Source organism: Balaenoptera physalus (assembly GCF_965194825.1).
Source record: "Balaenoptera physalus genome assembly, chromosome: 4".
NCBI lineage: Eukaryota > Metazoa > Chordata > Mammalia > Artiodactyla > Balaenopteridae > Balaenoptera > Balaenoptera physalus.
Window position 1 is genome coordinate 14,120,309 of NC_138891.1, and position 13,989 is coordinate 14,134,297.

General features: G+C 37.7%; 1 protein-coding gene across 3 annotated transcripts in view; it reads right to left on the minus strand.

The window, feature by feature from the left end:
- The window catches only part of ACAD11 (acyl-CoA dehydrogenase family member 11), a 103,363-nt gene that overhangs the window by 84,207 nt on the left and 5,167 nt on the right, over positions 1-13,989 (minus strand). For 2 of the 3 annotated variants that reach the window (XM_082459243.1, XM_082459245.1), the window contains exons 2-5: positions 12,038-12,137; positions 3,645-3,770; positions 2,603-2,764; positions 838-1,002 (exon numbers count right to left, since the gene is read on the minus strand). In XM_082459243.1, coding sequence (XP_082315369.1) covers positions 838-1,002; positions 2,603-2,764; positions 3,645-3,770; positions 12,038-12,137 — 553 coding nt within the window. The remainder of the gene's footprint in view (positions 1-837; positions 1,003-2,602; positions 2,765-3,644; positions 3,771-12,037; positions 12,138-13,989) is intronic. The other variant, XM_082459244.1, reaches the window with a different exon arrangement.

Genomic DNA, 13,989 nt, shown 5'->3' on the forward strand with positions numbered 1-13,989 from the left:
TTATAATGTTATTTTCATCCTGTCCTCTTCCTGTATGAAACGAACATGAAACCCAGAAGCTTAGCACATGAATTTAGAACAGCTCTTCCTGCCCTAAAACATCTTAGCATTCTGAGAAAACTAATGAACCCAGAAAATTTTCTCCTAAGAAGGAAGATTCAGGGAACTGTAAATCATTCACATCAATATCAGAATACTAAGGGCCAAATAAATGTCTTGTCCAAAGGCATACAGGTAAAGAGAGGAGAACTGAAGTACTTTCTTCATTCCCACCACACTCCTCCAATCTTATGCCTCACTATGCTCAGTGGAGGAGGGTTATAGTTCTGATTTGTTTGTACTCTTTATAAAGATTACACTGTGTACATTTACACAGGGCAAGGTTACATTAACCTCATACAAATTCTTTTGAAGCCTCAAAAGAGTCTTTTGGAATTCTGTCCTCTCTGAGCTTATAATAATCAAATTAAAAATTCTTTGTCAGATAGGGAAAAAAATGAAAATGAACCAGAAGAAAGAGCAAGAACGTGGATAAGCTAAATATATTTAGTAGCTGAAAAATTTCTTTGAAGAAAACAGCAACATGCATGTAAATTTCCAAATCCGTTTAAAGTAGTAAATCAGATGATTAGACCCAGCCTTTTAAGGTGGGCAGATACCTATGCCAGAATATCTGCAGGACTTATTTCTAAAAGTTGTGAGTGGTAAAGTTAGTTTTGAATATAGGGGAAGAATGGGGATGGGGTGGGCTCCTTCAGTGCTCTGGGGGAACATCTACTTAGTATGTGTATCCCAAATCAGACATACTCAATTTTTTATAAACAGGGCTTCCAATACCTCTTTAGGGTGGAAAACTATGTTATCTAGTTTGAAATCTCCATGAATCAAATTTTCTTCATTGTCATTGTCTGGCAAGTTTTTCATTAGCCAGTCAGATAGTTGGTTCATGGCAGGGATGTCCTGATGAGCTGCAGCTTGATATTGCTTTGTCCAGGTTGATACCTAAAGATATATAAATTTAAAAAATGACAGAGCTGAAAGTGGAATATAAGATTCAGCAATTCTAAAATTAAAACAAAATTCAATTATATCAAATTTTGTTTTAGTGTTAAATGCTCAGGACAAATGCCGTGATACTCATATTAGCCTAAACACTCATATCAGCCTGAAAACTTCAACATTTAAGTTTCTCTTCCATCTAGTTCCATTTTACTTACCTTGACTTTTATCAGGAAAAAAAATACTGGCCTAGGAATCAAGAGACGTGGGTTCTAGTCTTTATTCAGCAACTATTTTGTGGAAGGAGAAAAAAAAAAAAAAGAACACACACACGTACATACCAAAAAAAATAGACATGGAAAATTTCTGGAAGGGTCACAAGAAATAAGTAATCCTTGAAAAATGTAATATGGGGACTAGAAGAGGAAGGGAGATCTTTATTTTTCATTTTAATCCCCTTATTACCCATAGAATCTTCTAAAGAATCTTCAAAAATATATTACAGATATGAAAAATGCAAAGATATTTTATTGTTCTTAGAATTGAATGCAAATAAGACAACCTATTCTCAAAGTCCTCCATCAACTGAAATAATATTATTTATCTACTTATATCTCTCTCTCCACTTTCTAAGGTATCTCTGTTCAATTTAGTACAGTAAAGATCTTCATCTTTGGAATCACAGAGGGTTGCGTTTAAATTATGTCTAAGCCACTTATTTGTATATTACTTAATACCTGCAAGCCTCAGTTTCCTCATCTGCAAAATGGGGGTAGTAATACCTATGTATTAGGGTTGTTACAAAGATTAAAAAACACTAGGTCTAACAACTCACCTAGCATGGGAGCTGGCACATAACGAGTATTCCCTAAACCTTAGTTCCTGTTTCTCTCCCTTCTGCCCCCTCAAAAAGACATACGTACAAAGGGAAACAGCCCCATACATATCTGGTCTTGCTGTTCCTTTGATTTGAAATGCTCACCATCTCTTCCCTATTGCTCTAGATTTTATCCTTCCTTAAATACACAGTACAAGACATATCTTTCCCGGGAAGCTTTCCCCAACCTAAGCAAGGGCATACTGATATCTATCCTCTGAATGGAACAGCTTTCATGATGAGTACCAAACAATTTACTACCAGATTACATACTCTTTTACACCATTTTCAAGTCTCATGTAAATGAGATTCAGGTATAGATGTCTCAAAAATGACCGTAAGTTCCTTTAGGGGAAGAACTTATTTCTATTTTCCTGATATTTAACACAGTATTCAGCACATATTAAACATACATTCATGCTTAATAAATATCTGTTAAACTAATTTAAAAAGGGAAAATTGTATAGAAAATATACTGGTAAATTAAGTGAAGAGATAGAAACAGCTTTAAATCTGTATTTATGTACATGCTGTTACAGAAGCTTTTGCTGAACAAAATCTGATCTAAAAATATAAAATTATTTTATGTTTAAAACAAGTCAATCTGACAGCTGATATTAAAAGTTATAGCCAAGTTTCAGAAAAGTATAAAATAATAGGTTTTTATTTTAACTAATATTATTTCCAACAACTTGAGAAAAGGAGCTCTTTGTGTGGATGCATTACCTGTCTTTTGCAGTACCCAGCACCTCTACCATATCCTTCCAGCTGCAGTGACTGTATATTCAAGGAATGTAACTGAGCCAAGGTTTCTATCATGGCCACATATATGGCTGAGCGTTCTGCTGGGCTAATTCCAGGAATTGTGAAATCACGAAAGATTCGGCCCTATGGGAGCAATTACAACAGATAATATAAAACAAAATAAATCTTTTCAAACCAATTATTTGCTGTGTCATCATCCCCTGTTGCCTACAAAAAAGATCAGGATACAGTTTTACAACCAAAACCAATTCTTTGTAGAATGCGCTAGAAAAACTGTCATTTGTGAAACATGTTTAACATAAGAGTGTACATGCCAAAGGGAAAATACAAAGATACACCAAGATGAACTTAAAGGACAAAAACTAATCTCAAGTAACATCTTATAAAAAAAAAACCTTAAAACAATTTGGATTTATTTTTAATGGATTGATGTCCTATTTGAAATAGTTTTTTCCCCTACTATTTGGATGGTTTATGTATTGCCATTACATATAGCTCTTTACTGACACCTAGAGGAAAACTAAGCCAATATGCCCTAATTACTAAACTTGTTCCTAGTTTACTTCATCCCGCTCAAACTGTGTGTGCTCAAAATAAAATGAAAGTTTAATACAACACAGGGAATAGAGCCAGTATTTTATAATAACTGTAAGTGGAGTATAACCTTTAAAAATTGTGAATCACTATGTAATACACCTGTAACTTATATAATATTGTGCATCAACTATATCTCAATAAAAAATAATTTAAAAAAACAAAACCGAAACCAAAACAAAACAAAACTTCCATAGAGAACCAATCTTGCTGACACCTTGGCTTCAAACTTCTAGCCTCCAGAACTGAGAGAATAAATTTCTGTTGTTTTAAGAAAAAGAAAAAAGTTTAAGCCCTTGCAAAGCAAACTAACTACCTACAATGTAGACTAATATACTATCATTTATTAACACCTAATTTCACAATTAAAAATAAAAGCAACAAAAAGTACAATTAAGTGTTAATTTACCTGTACATGTTCCATCACATAAAATTCTGTTCCAATGACACAAGCATCACTGCAGTACAATAAAGGTTTGGGAACGGGGAATCCAATTGAAAACAAAGTTTTCTGGACTTTAAATTCTCTATCAATCTAAATAGGATGATAGATAATTAAAAATCAGAAATACAGAAATTTAATAATTACTTGAGAGCTAACATTAAGACTAGAAATTAATTTTAAAACAGTATCAACAAATAACCCAGAGGATAATGATTTCCTTAGTATTTTCCTTAAAAGTAGTCTTAGTGTGAGAGATTGGTTCAAGATGGTGGAGTAGAAGGACGTGCTCCCACTCCCGCTTACAAGAACACCAGAATCACAACTAACTGCTGAACAATCATCGACAGTAAGATATTGGAACTCACCAAAAAAGATAACCCACATCCAAAGACAAAGGAGAAGCCACAATGAGACGGTAGGAGGGGCGCAATCACGATAAAATCAAATCCCATAACTGCTGGGTGGGTGACTCACAAACTGGAGAACACTTATACCACAGAAGTCCGCCCACTGGAGTGAAGGTTCTGAGCCCCATGTCAGGCTTCCCAATCTGGGGGTCCGGCAATGGGAGGAGGAATTCCTAGAAAATCAGACTTTGAAGTCTAGTGGGATTTGATTGCAGGACTTTGACAGGACTGGGGGAAACAGAGACTCCACTCTTGGAGGGCACACACAAAGTAGTGTGCTCATCGGGACCCAGGGGAAGGAACTGTGACCCCATAGGAGACTGAACCAGACCAGCTTGCTAGTGCTGGAGGGTCTCCTGCAGAGGCGGGAGGTGGCTGTGTGGCACCGTGAGGACAAGAACACTGGAAACAGAAGTTCTGGGAAGTACTCTTTGGCGTGAGCCCTCCCAGAGTCTGCCATTAGCCCCACCAAAGAGCCTGGGTAGGCTCCAGTGTTCAGTCGCCTCAGGCCAAACAACCAATAGGGAGGGAACCCAGTCCCACCCATCAGCAGACAAGTGGATTAAAGTTTTACTGAGCTCTGCCCACCAGAGCAACACCCAGCTCTACCCACCACCAGTCCCTCCAATCAGGAAACTTGCACAAGCCTCTTAGATAGCTTCATCCACCAGAGGGCAGACAGCCGAAGTAAGAAGAACTACAATCCTGCAGCCTGGAGAACAAAAACCACATTCACAGAAAGATAGACAAGATGAAAAGGCAGAGGGCTATGTACCAGATGAAGGAACAAGATAAAATCTTAGAAAAACAACTAAATGAAGTGGAGATAGGCAACCTTCCAGAAAAAGAATTCAGAATAATGATAGTGAGGATGATCCAGGACCTCGGAAAAAGAATGGAGGCAAAGATTGAGAAATTGCAAGAAATGTTTAACAAAGATCTAGAAGAATTAAAGAACAAACAAACAGAGATGAAACACAATAAATGAAATGAAAAATATACTAGAAGGAATCAATAGCAGAATAACTGAGGCAGAAGAACAGATAAGTGACCTGGAAGACAGAATGGAGGAATTCACTGCTGTGGAACAGAATAAAGAAAAAGAATGAGGCTTCCCTGGTGGTGCAGTGGTTGAGAATCTGCCTGGCAATACAGGGGACACGGGATTGAGCCCTAGTCTGGGAAGATCCCACATGCCGCGGAGCAACTAAGCCCGTGAGCCACAACTACTGAGCCTGCGCGTCTGGAGCCTGTGCTCCGCAATAAGAGAGGTCGCGATAGTGAGAGGCCCGTGCACCGCGATGAAGAGCGGCCCCTGCTTGCCACAACTAGAGAAAGTCCTCACACAGAAAGGAAGACCCAACACAGCCAAAAATAAATAAATAAATAAATAAATAAATAAATAAATAAAAGTGAAATTCTTAAGAAAAAAGAATGAAAAGAAATGAAGACAGTTTAAGAGACCTCTGAGACAACATTAAACGCAACAACATTCGCATTATAGGGGTCCCAGAAGGAGAAGAGAGAGAGAAAGGACCAGAGAAAATATGTGAAGAGATTATAGTCAAAAACTTCCCTAACATGGGAAGGAAATAGCCACCCAAGTCCAGGAAGTGCAGAGAGTCCAATAGAGGATAAACCCAAGGAGAAACACACCAAGACACATAGTAATTAAATTGGCAAAAATTAAAGACAAAGAAAAATTATAGAAAGCAGCAAGGGAAAAATGACAAATAACATACAAGGGAACTCCCATAAGGTTAACAGCTGATTTCTCAGCAGAAACTCTACAAGCCGGAAGGGAGTGGCATGATATACTTAAAGTGATGAAAGGGAAGAATCTACAGCCAAGATTGCTCTACCCAGCAAGGATCTCATTCAGATTCGATGGAGAAATCAAAAGCTTTACAGACAAGCAAAAGCTAAGAGAATTCTGTACCACCAAACTACCTCTACAACAAATGCTAAGGGAACTTCTCTAAGTGGGAAACACAAGAGAAGAAAAGGACCTACAAAAACAAACCCAAAATAATTAAGAAAATGGTAATAAGAATATACATATAGATAATTATCTTAAACGTGAATGGATTAAATGCTCCAACCAAAAGACACAGGCTTGCTGAATGGATACAAAAACAAGACCCGTATATATGCTGTGTACAAGAGACCCACTTCAGACCTAGGGACACATACAGCCTGAAAGTGAGGGGATGGAAAAAGATATTCCATGCACATGGAAATCAAAAGAAAGCTGGAGTAACAATACTCATATCAGATAAAAGAGACTTTAAAATAAAGAATGTTACAAGAGACAAGGAAGGACATTACATAATGATCAAGGGATCAGTTCAAGAAGAAGATATAACAATTGTAAATATTTATACACCCAACATAGGAGCACCTCAATACATAAGGCAACTGCTAACAGCTCTAAAAGAGGAAATTGACAGTAACACAATAATAGTGGGGGACTTCAGCACCTCACTTACACCAATTGACAGATCATCCAAACAGAAAATTAATAAGGAAACACAAGCTTTAAAGGACACAATAGACCAGAGAGATTTAATTGATATTTATAGGACATTCCATCCAAAAAAGCAGATTACACTTTCTTCTCAAGTGCACACAGAACATTCTCCAGGATAGATCACACCTTGGGTCACAATTCAAGCCTCAGTAAATTTAAGAAAATTGAAATCATATCAAGCATCTTTTCTGACCACAACGTTATGAGATTAGAAATCAATTACAGGGAGAAAAACATAAAAAGCACAAACACATGGAGCCTAAACAATACGTTACTAAATAACCAAGAGATCACTGAAGAAATCAAAGAGGAAATCAAAAAATACCTAGAGACAAATGACAATGAAAACATGACGATCCAAAACCTATGGGACGCAGCAAAAGCAGTTCTAAGAGGGAAGTTTATAGCAATAGAAGCCTACCTCAAGAAACAAGAAAAATCTCAAATAAACAATCTAACCTTACACCTAAAGGAACTAGAGAAAGAAGAAGAAACAAAACCCAAAGTTAGCAGAAGGAAAGAAATCATAAAGATCAGAGCAGAAATAAATGAAAAAGAAATGAAGGAAATGATAGCAAAGATCAATAAAACTAAAAGCTGGTTCTTTGAGAAGATAAACAAAATTGATAAACCATTAGCCAGACTCATCAAGAGAAAGAGGGAGAGGACTCAAATCAAAAAAATCAGAAATGAAAAAGGAGAAGTTACAACAGACACCGCAGAAATACAAAGCATCCTAAGAGACTACTACAAGCAACTCTATGCCAATAAAACTGACAACCTGGAGGAAATGGACAAATTCTTAGAAAGGTATAACCTTCCAAGACTGAACCAGGAAGAAATAGAAAATATGAACAGACCAATCACATGTAATGAAATTGAAACTGTGATTAAAAATCTTCCAACAAACAAAAGTCCACAACCAGATGGCTTCACAGTGAATTCTATCAAACATTTAGAGAAGAGCTAACACCCATCCTTCTCAAACTCTTCCAAAAAATTGCAGAGGAAGGAACACTCCCAAACTCATTCTATGAGGCCACCATCACCCTGATACCAAAGCCAGACAAAGATACTACAAAAAAAGAAAACTACAGACCAATATCACTGATGAACATAGATGCAAAAATCCTCAACAAAATGCTAGCAAACAGAATCCAACAACACATTAAAAGGTACATACACCATGATCAAGAGGGATTTATCCCAGGGATGCAATGATTCTTCAATATACACAAATCAATCAATGTGATACACCATATTAACAAATTGAAGAAGAAAAACCACATGATCATCTCAATAGATGCAGAAAAAGCTTTTGACAAAATTTAACACCCATTTATGATAAAAACTCTCCAGAAAGTGGGCATAGAGGGAAACTACCTCAACATAATAAAGGCCATATACAACAAACCCACAGCAAACATCAATGGTGAGAAACTGAAAGCATTTCCTCTAAGATCAGGAACAAGACAAGGATGTCCACTCTCACCACTATTATTCAACGTAGTTTTGGAAGTCCTAGCCACAGCAATCAGAGAAGAAAAAGAAATAACAGAAATATAAATTGGAAAAGAAGAAGTAAAACTGTCACTGTTTGCAGAGGACCTGATACTATACATAGCGAATCCTAAAGATGCTACTGGAAAACTACTAGAGCTAATCAATGAATTTGGTAAAGTTGCAGGATACAAAATTAATGCACAGAAATCTCTTGCATTCCTATACACTAATGATGAAAAATCTGAAAGAGAAATTAAGGAAACACTCCCATTTACCATTGCAACAAAGAGAATAAAATACCTAGGAATAAACCTACCTAGGGAGACAAAAGACCTGTAGGCAGAAAACTATAAGACACTTGTGAAAGAAATTAAAGATGATACCAACAGATAGAGAGATATACCATGTTCTTGGATTGGAAGAACCAACATTGTGAAAATGACTATACTACTCAAAGCAATCTACAGATTCAGTGCAATCCCTATCAAATTACCAATGGCATTTTTTACAGAACTAGAACAAAAAATCTCACAATTTGTATGGAGACACAAAAGACCCCAAATAGCCAAAGCAGTCTTGAGGGAAAGAAACGGAGCTGGAAGAATCAGACTCCGTGACTTCAGACTATACTACAAAGCTACAGTAATGAAGACAATATGGTACTGGCACAAAAACAGAAACATAGATCAATGGAACAGGATAGAAAGCCCAGAGATAAACCCACACACCTATGGTCAACTAATCAATGACAGAGGAGGCAAGGATATGCAATGGAGAATAGACAGTCTCTTCAATAAGTGGTGCTGAGAAAAATGGACAGCTATGTGTACAAGAATGAAATTAGAACACTCCCTAACACCATACACAAAAATAAACTCAAAATGGATTAGAGACCTAAATGTAAGACTGGACACTATAAAACTCTTACAGGAAAACATAGGAAGAGCACACTTTGACATAAATCACAGCAAGATCTTTTTTGATCCACCTCCTAGAGTAATGGAAATAAAAACAAAAATAAACAAATGGGACCTAATGAAACTTAAAAACTTTTGCAAAGCAAAGGAAACTACAAACAAGACGGAAAGACAACCCTCAGAATGGGAGAAAATATTTGCCAACAAATCAACAGACAAAGGAGTAATCTCCAAAAGATATTAACAACTCATGCAGCTCAATATTAAAAAAACAAACAACCCAATCAAAAAATGGGCAGAAGACCTAAATAGACATTTCTCCAAAGAGACATACAGATGGCCAAGAAGCACATGAAAAGCTTCTCAACATCACTAATTATTAGAGAAATGCAAATCAAAACTACAATGAGGTATCACCTCACACCAGTTAGAGTGGGCATCATCAGAAAATCTACAAACAACAAATGCTGGAGAGGGTGTAGAGAAAAGGGGACCCTCCTGCACTGCTGGTGGGAATGTAAATTGATACAGCCACTATGGAGAACAGTATGGAGGTTCCTTAAGAAACTAAAAATAGAATTACCATATGACCCAGCAATCCCACTACTGGGCATATACCTGGAGAAAACCATAATTGAAAAAGACACATGCACCCTAATGTTCATTGCTGCGGTATTTACAATAGCCAGGTCATGGAAGCAACCTAAATGCCCATCAACTGGCGAATGGATAAAGAAGATGTGGTACATATATGTAATGGAATATTACTCAGCCTTAAAAAGGAACGAAATTGGGTCATTTGTAGACACGTGGATGAATCTAGAGACTGTCATACAGAGTGAAGTAAGTCAGAAAGAGAAAAACAAATATCGTATATTAACGCATATATGTGGAACCTAGAAAAATGGTACAGATGAACCGGTTTGCAGGGCAGAAATAGAGACGCAGATGTAGAGAACAAACGTATGGACACCAAGGGGGGAAAGCAGTGGGCGGTGGGGGTGGGGGTGTGATGAATTGGGAGATTGGGATTGATATGTATACACTGATGTGTATAAAATGGATGACTAATAAGAACCTGCTGTATAAAACAATAAATAAAATAAAATTCAAAAAAATATAATAATTGCTTTAAAAAAATAGTCTTAGTGTGATTATTACAATTATAAATTAGGCCAGCACTAAAAATTGATCATTTAATTAGGCTAAAAGGATAGGCACATGCATGGAGCTTATTCCTAACTCTGATAATATGAAGGTGACATTTCCTGACCACAATATTTCGCATGTATCATCATAAAAACATCCCTTTTTTTTCTTATCAGTTCCCTGCTTGCTGGCTCACTCTTGCTTTTGCTCCCTACTCCCCCAACTCCAGTTTCCCATGGGGGTTCTCTATTCCAACCCTCTGGGCACAGTCAACTACAGAGTGCTGGGGAAGGCCAGTGGGTGCCAGTAGAAAGGAAATGCACCCACTCCTTCGGGAGATCAATGGAGGAACTTGTTTCCAAGGCAGGGGTGTGGGGATCCTTCCTGGTACCCAGGGCTGCTGTGGAGCTCAAGATAACTACTGGGTAAGAAGGCAATGAGAAGCAAGCTGGTACTGAAGCAGGAGCCCAAATAAGACAGGAGAAGAAAAGGGCTTCCTTAACCAGGACAGATGTACAGGCTTATCACTCAGGACCCAGGGACACAGCTTACTGCAGAACTCTGATGCCAACTCATCTGCCTGCAAAGTCCACTTCCCCAGACTCAGGCAGTGGTGGCTGACCACTTCTAAGGAAAAGAAACAATGCAGCTCACTTTCACAACAGGGATAAAGCAGCTACTGCTGCAATAACTACAGCAGGGAAGTGACTAAACCCATAACCAAGGTGAGAGCAGCCAGTGGTGCCAATGGCTATAGAAAGAAGTGTTTATAATCACCTAGTGCTGGGAAAGGGGGGTGGGGTGGGGTGGGGTGGTGGAGGCTGGTCATAAAGTGGATGGTAGTGTGGGAACACTGCTTTTTTCCAATGCAGATTTGGGAAAAATGAAGGAAGTCGAAACAAAAATACTCCAGATCCTTGGGCTGAAAGCATTATGTTATGTTCTGATGTCTTCTAGACATCTAGGTCGTTATCAAGAGGAGACAAACCCAGCTGTTTATTGGGGCATAAATCTCCCCCTACAAGTGGGGATTTTCCTTCAGCCATGCCGTGTTGAGGCTTAATAAAAGTTACCAAACTTTTTCTATCTTAAGCATCCAAGTCACTTCATTTTCTGGGAATATGATACGGGACCAAGAAGGTCAGAATCTGCATTTTCCATTACTGTGATATTAAACCCACCCTTCAATGGCCCATCTCTAGTCAGCTGGGCCTGGGAAGCACCTGTTATACATGATTATAATAATACTCAAAATATGCATCATGCTTTTAATGTTCTCTTCTCTAAAAATCTATAGATAATATCCGTTTTTCTGAAAACAGAGTCAGTTTTCAACAAAAATCTCTTATAATTCTCACTGTCAATTTAGAGAATACTATAAAAATGATTATTTAAATATTTCTTTTTATCACCAGAAGATCAGGGAATTGTCATATCAAATATATTAAAGTATTCAGTGAGTATATATATTGTTATAAGATATAATAATGTGCTTTTTAAAACATAATTTAACCAAAGTACAAAATATCTATAAATGAGTAGCACTGAAAATATTTACTGGGTGACTGTATTTCTAGCTAATTGTATAGGAAGGAATCAAATCCATAAGAGGACTGGATATTGCTCAGTATTAACAGCCTAAACACAGCCTCAGATTTCAAACTCAAATCCTTAATAAAAACTAAAAGGGGGGGGATACAATTCAAGTGAAATTTTCATCTAAGAAATAAAATGTATTTTCTATATTTAATAATTGTGAGATTATTTTTAAAAGCAATTTAAATTGTTTTGTGTGTATAAAATGCATTTATTAGTCAACAAGGAATTTATCATTGCGTTTGTATACCATACCTTATGTGCTTTAGGAAGAAGTGAACCAGGTGGTTTTTTTCTGAGTACATATGCTTGGAAGCCCTTCTGGAGATAAAAGGTTGGATTGGACTGTCCTGATCTAGATAAGAGTAGAGAAAAGGTCAATAACAAAGATATACTTTTCCTTTTCCCCAAATCCTGCTGAAATTTCAAAAGAAAACACAAAATGAAAATAAACCCATTTCAATGCTGGAAAGCCAAGAGGGGTGCTATCAGCAGCTAAGAACATGAGCTTTTGGATGATATACAGCAGATGGTAACACAGTGGCAGCTGGAGAATCTACAACCTACACAGGTAGAAGAGAAGACCACACTTCCTACCTGCAAATCATGAGTTTTATCAGAAGCGTCCCTAGAACAATGTCTAGATCTAAGCAAAGAAAGGCTGGGAGAAGAGATTGTAGGTAATCAGTCAGAAAATTAATTAAAGGATGCTGGAACAGCTGGATTGGTATTCCCTCATCTGCCATTGGAGAGAGAACTCCAAGTACAGCTCTCTAAAGTGGAAATTCTGATAAGCAAGGTCCTAGAGTGGATATCTGGGCCAGGAAGTGCAACAGTGCCCCAGGTGACTCACAGACACCAGGGCACTGGCTTTCTCTGCCTTGTGAACAGAAATTCTCACGTGAACTAAGGAAATACACTCCAGCTACCAAAATTATTCAATCTATACCTTCATTTACACAGCTTTTAAATAATTCAACAGCATGAAAGAGAGGCCTTAAAGTAAAAAAACAGACGAATTAATCCCTGAGGTAACAGGTAATAGGGGAAAGTTAAAAACATTTTTTTTCTGAAGTTTCTCCCTAGGCCTCCAGCCTCCATCTGCAAAGAACAAGAGCAGTCCAAATTGACTGCAGCAGTACGTCCAGTGTCTACTTCTAACTCTGATAAGCCAGACCCATCCTCCCCAGCAATCATCTTGGCACCACCTAATCCTGGGTGGGGGGTGCCTTTTAGCATAGGAAAGTGGAGATCATTGCCACAATGGTCAGGAAATGGGACCACTTCAAGCTGTGTTGTCTATCTTGACATGGGACAATTTATTTGTGATGCTCCAAAGCATCAAGTTGCAATGAACCTTACAAAGACATTTTTTAATGCCAAATGTCTGATTGGATGCATTTTTGATAATGCAGTCATATATGAAGCACTGGCATTTTATGATGGTAAATGACCCAGGTGAAATATAAAAGGAAAACTAAAAGCTACTTATTGAAGATACAGCTGCCATATGATCTAGCAATTTCACTCCTAGGTATATATCCAAGAGAACTGTCACTCATTCTATGGGACACACCCTATACCTTATCAATAACAACTCAAGCACTGCATTATCCTATTTTTTAAGCATTTCTATCTCTGATCATAATTTCCTTTCTTTCATTCCCACTAGTACCTCCATTCCAGTGCCATCTTAGGCACTACAACATTCAGGGCAAAAGAGGCTCCAGTAGGCAAGAACAGTCTATAAAAGAGCCATAGGTGCTGGCTACTGGAAGCAGAAGCCACCAAACGAGGGTGTGCATGGAAACAGTAAAAAGGAATCCAAGAGAATCTGGGCAAAGTATCAACAATATCTACTAAAATAATTACTCTTGCTTCAAATTCATGACTATGAACCTCAGAGTGAACGCTGCCAGCAATCATAATATACTTCCTTGGCCTGTTCATTCTCCCATGCTCTTGGATGACTATTTCACAATTCCTCCTCTTTCTTCAAACCTCCAGCACTTTTCCCACCATCTTCACTCTCAGCTGATTACCTAGCTTCCTATTTCACAGAGAAAATAGGAGCAGTCAGGTGAGAACTTCCACAAGCTTACACTACCATATCTACTGCATAGAAGCACCTGTACCATATACTCTTCTTCCCTACAGAGTCTGTTGAGGAATGTCTACATTCCTATCTAAGGACAATCCCTTCTCTT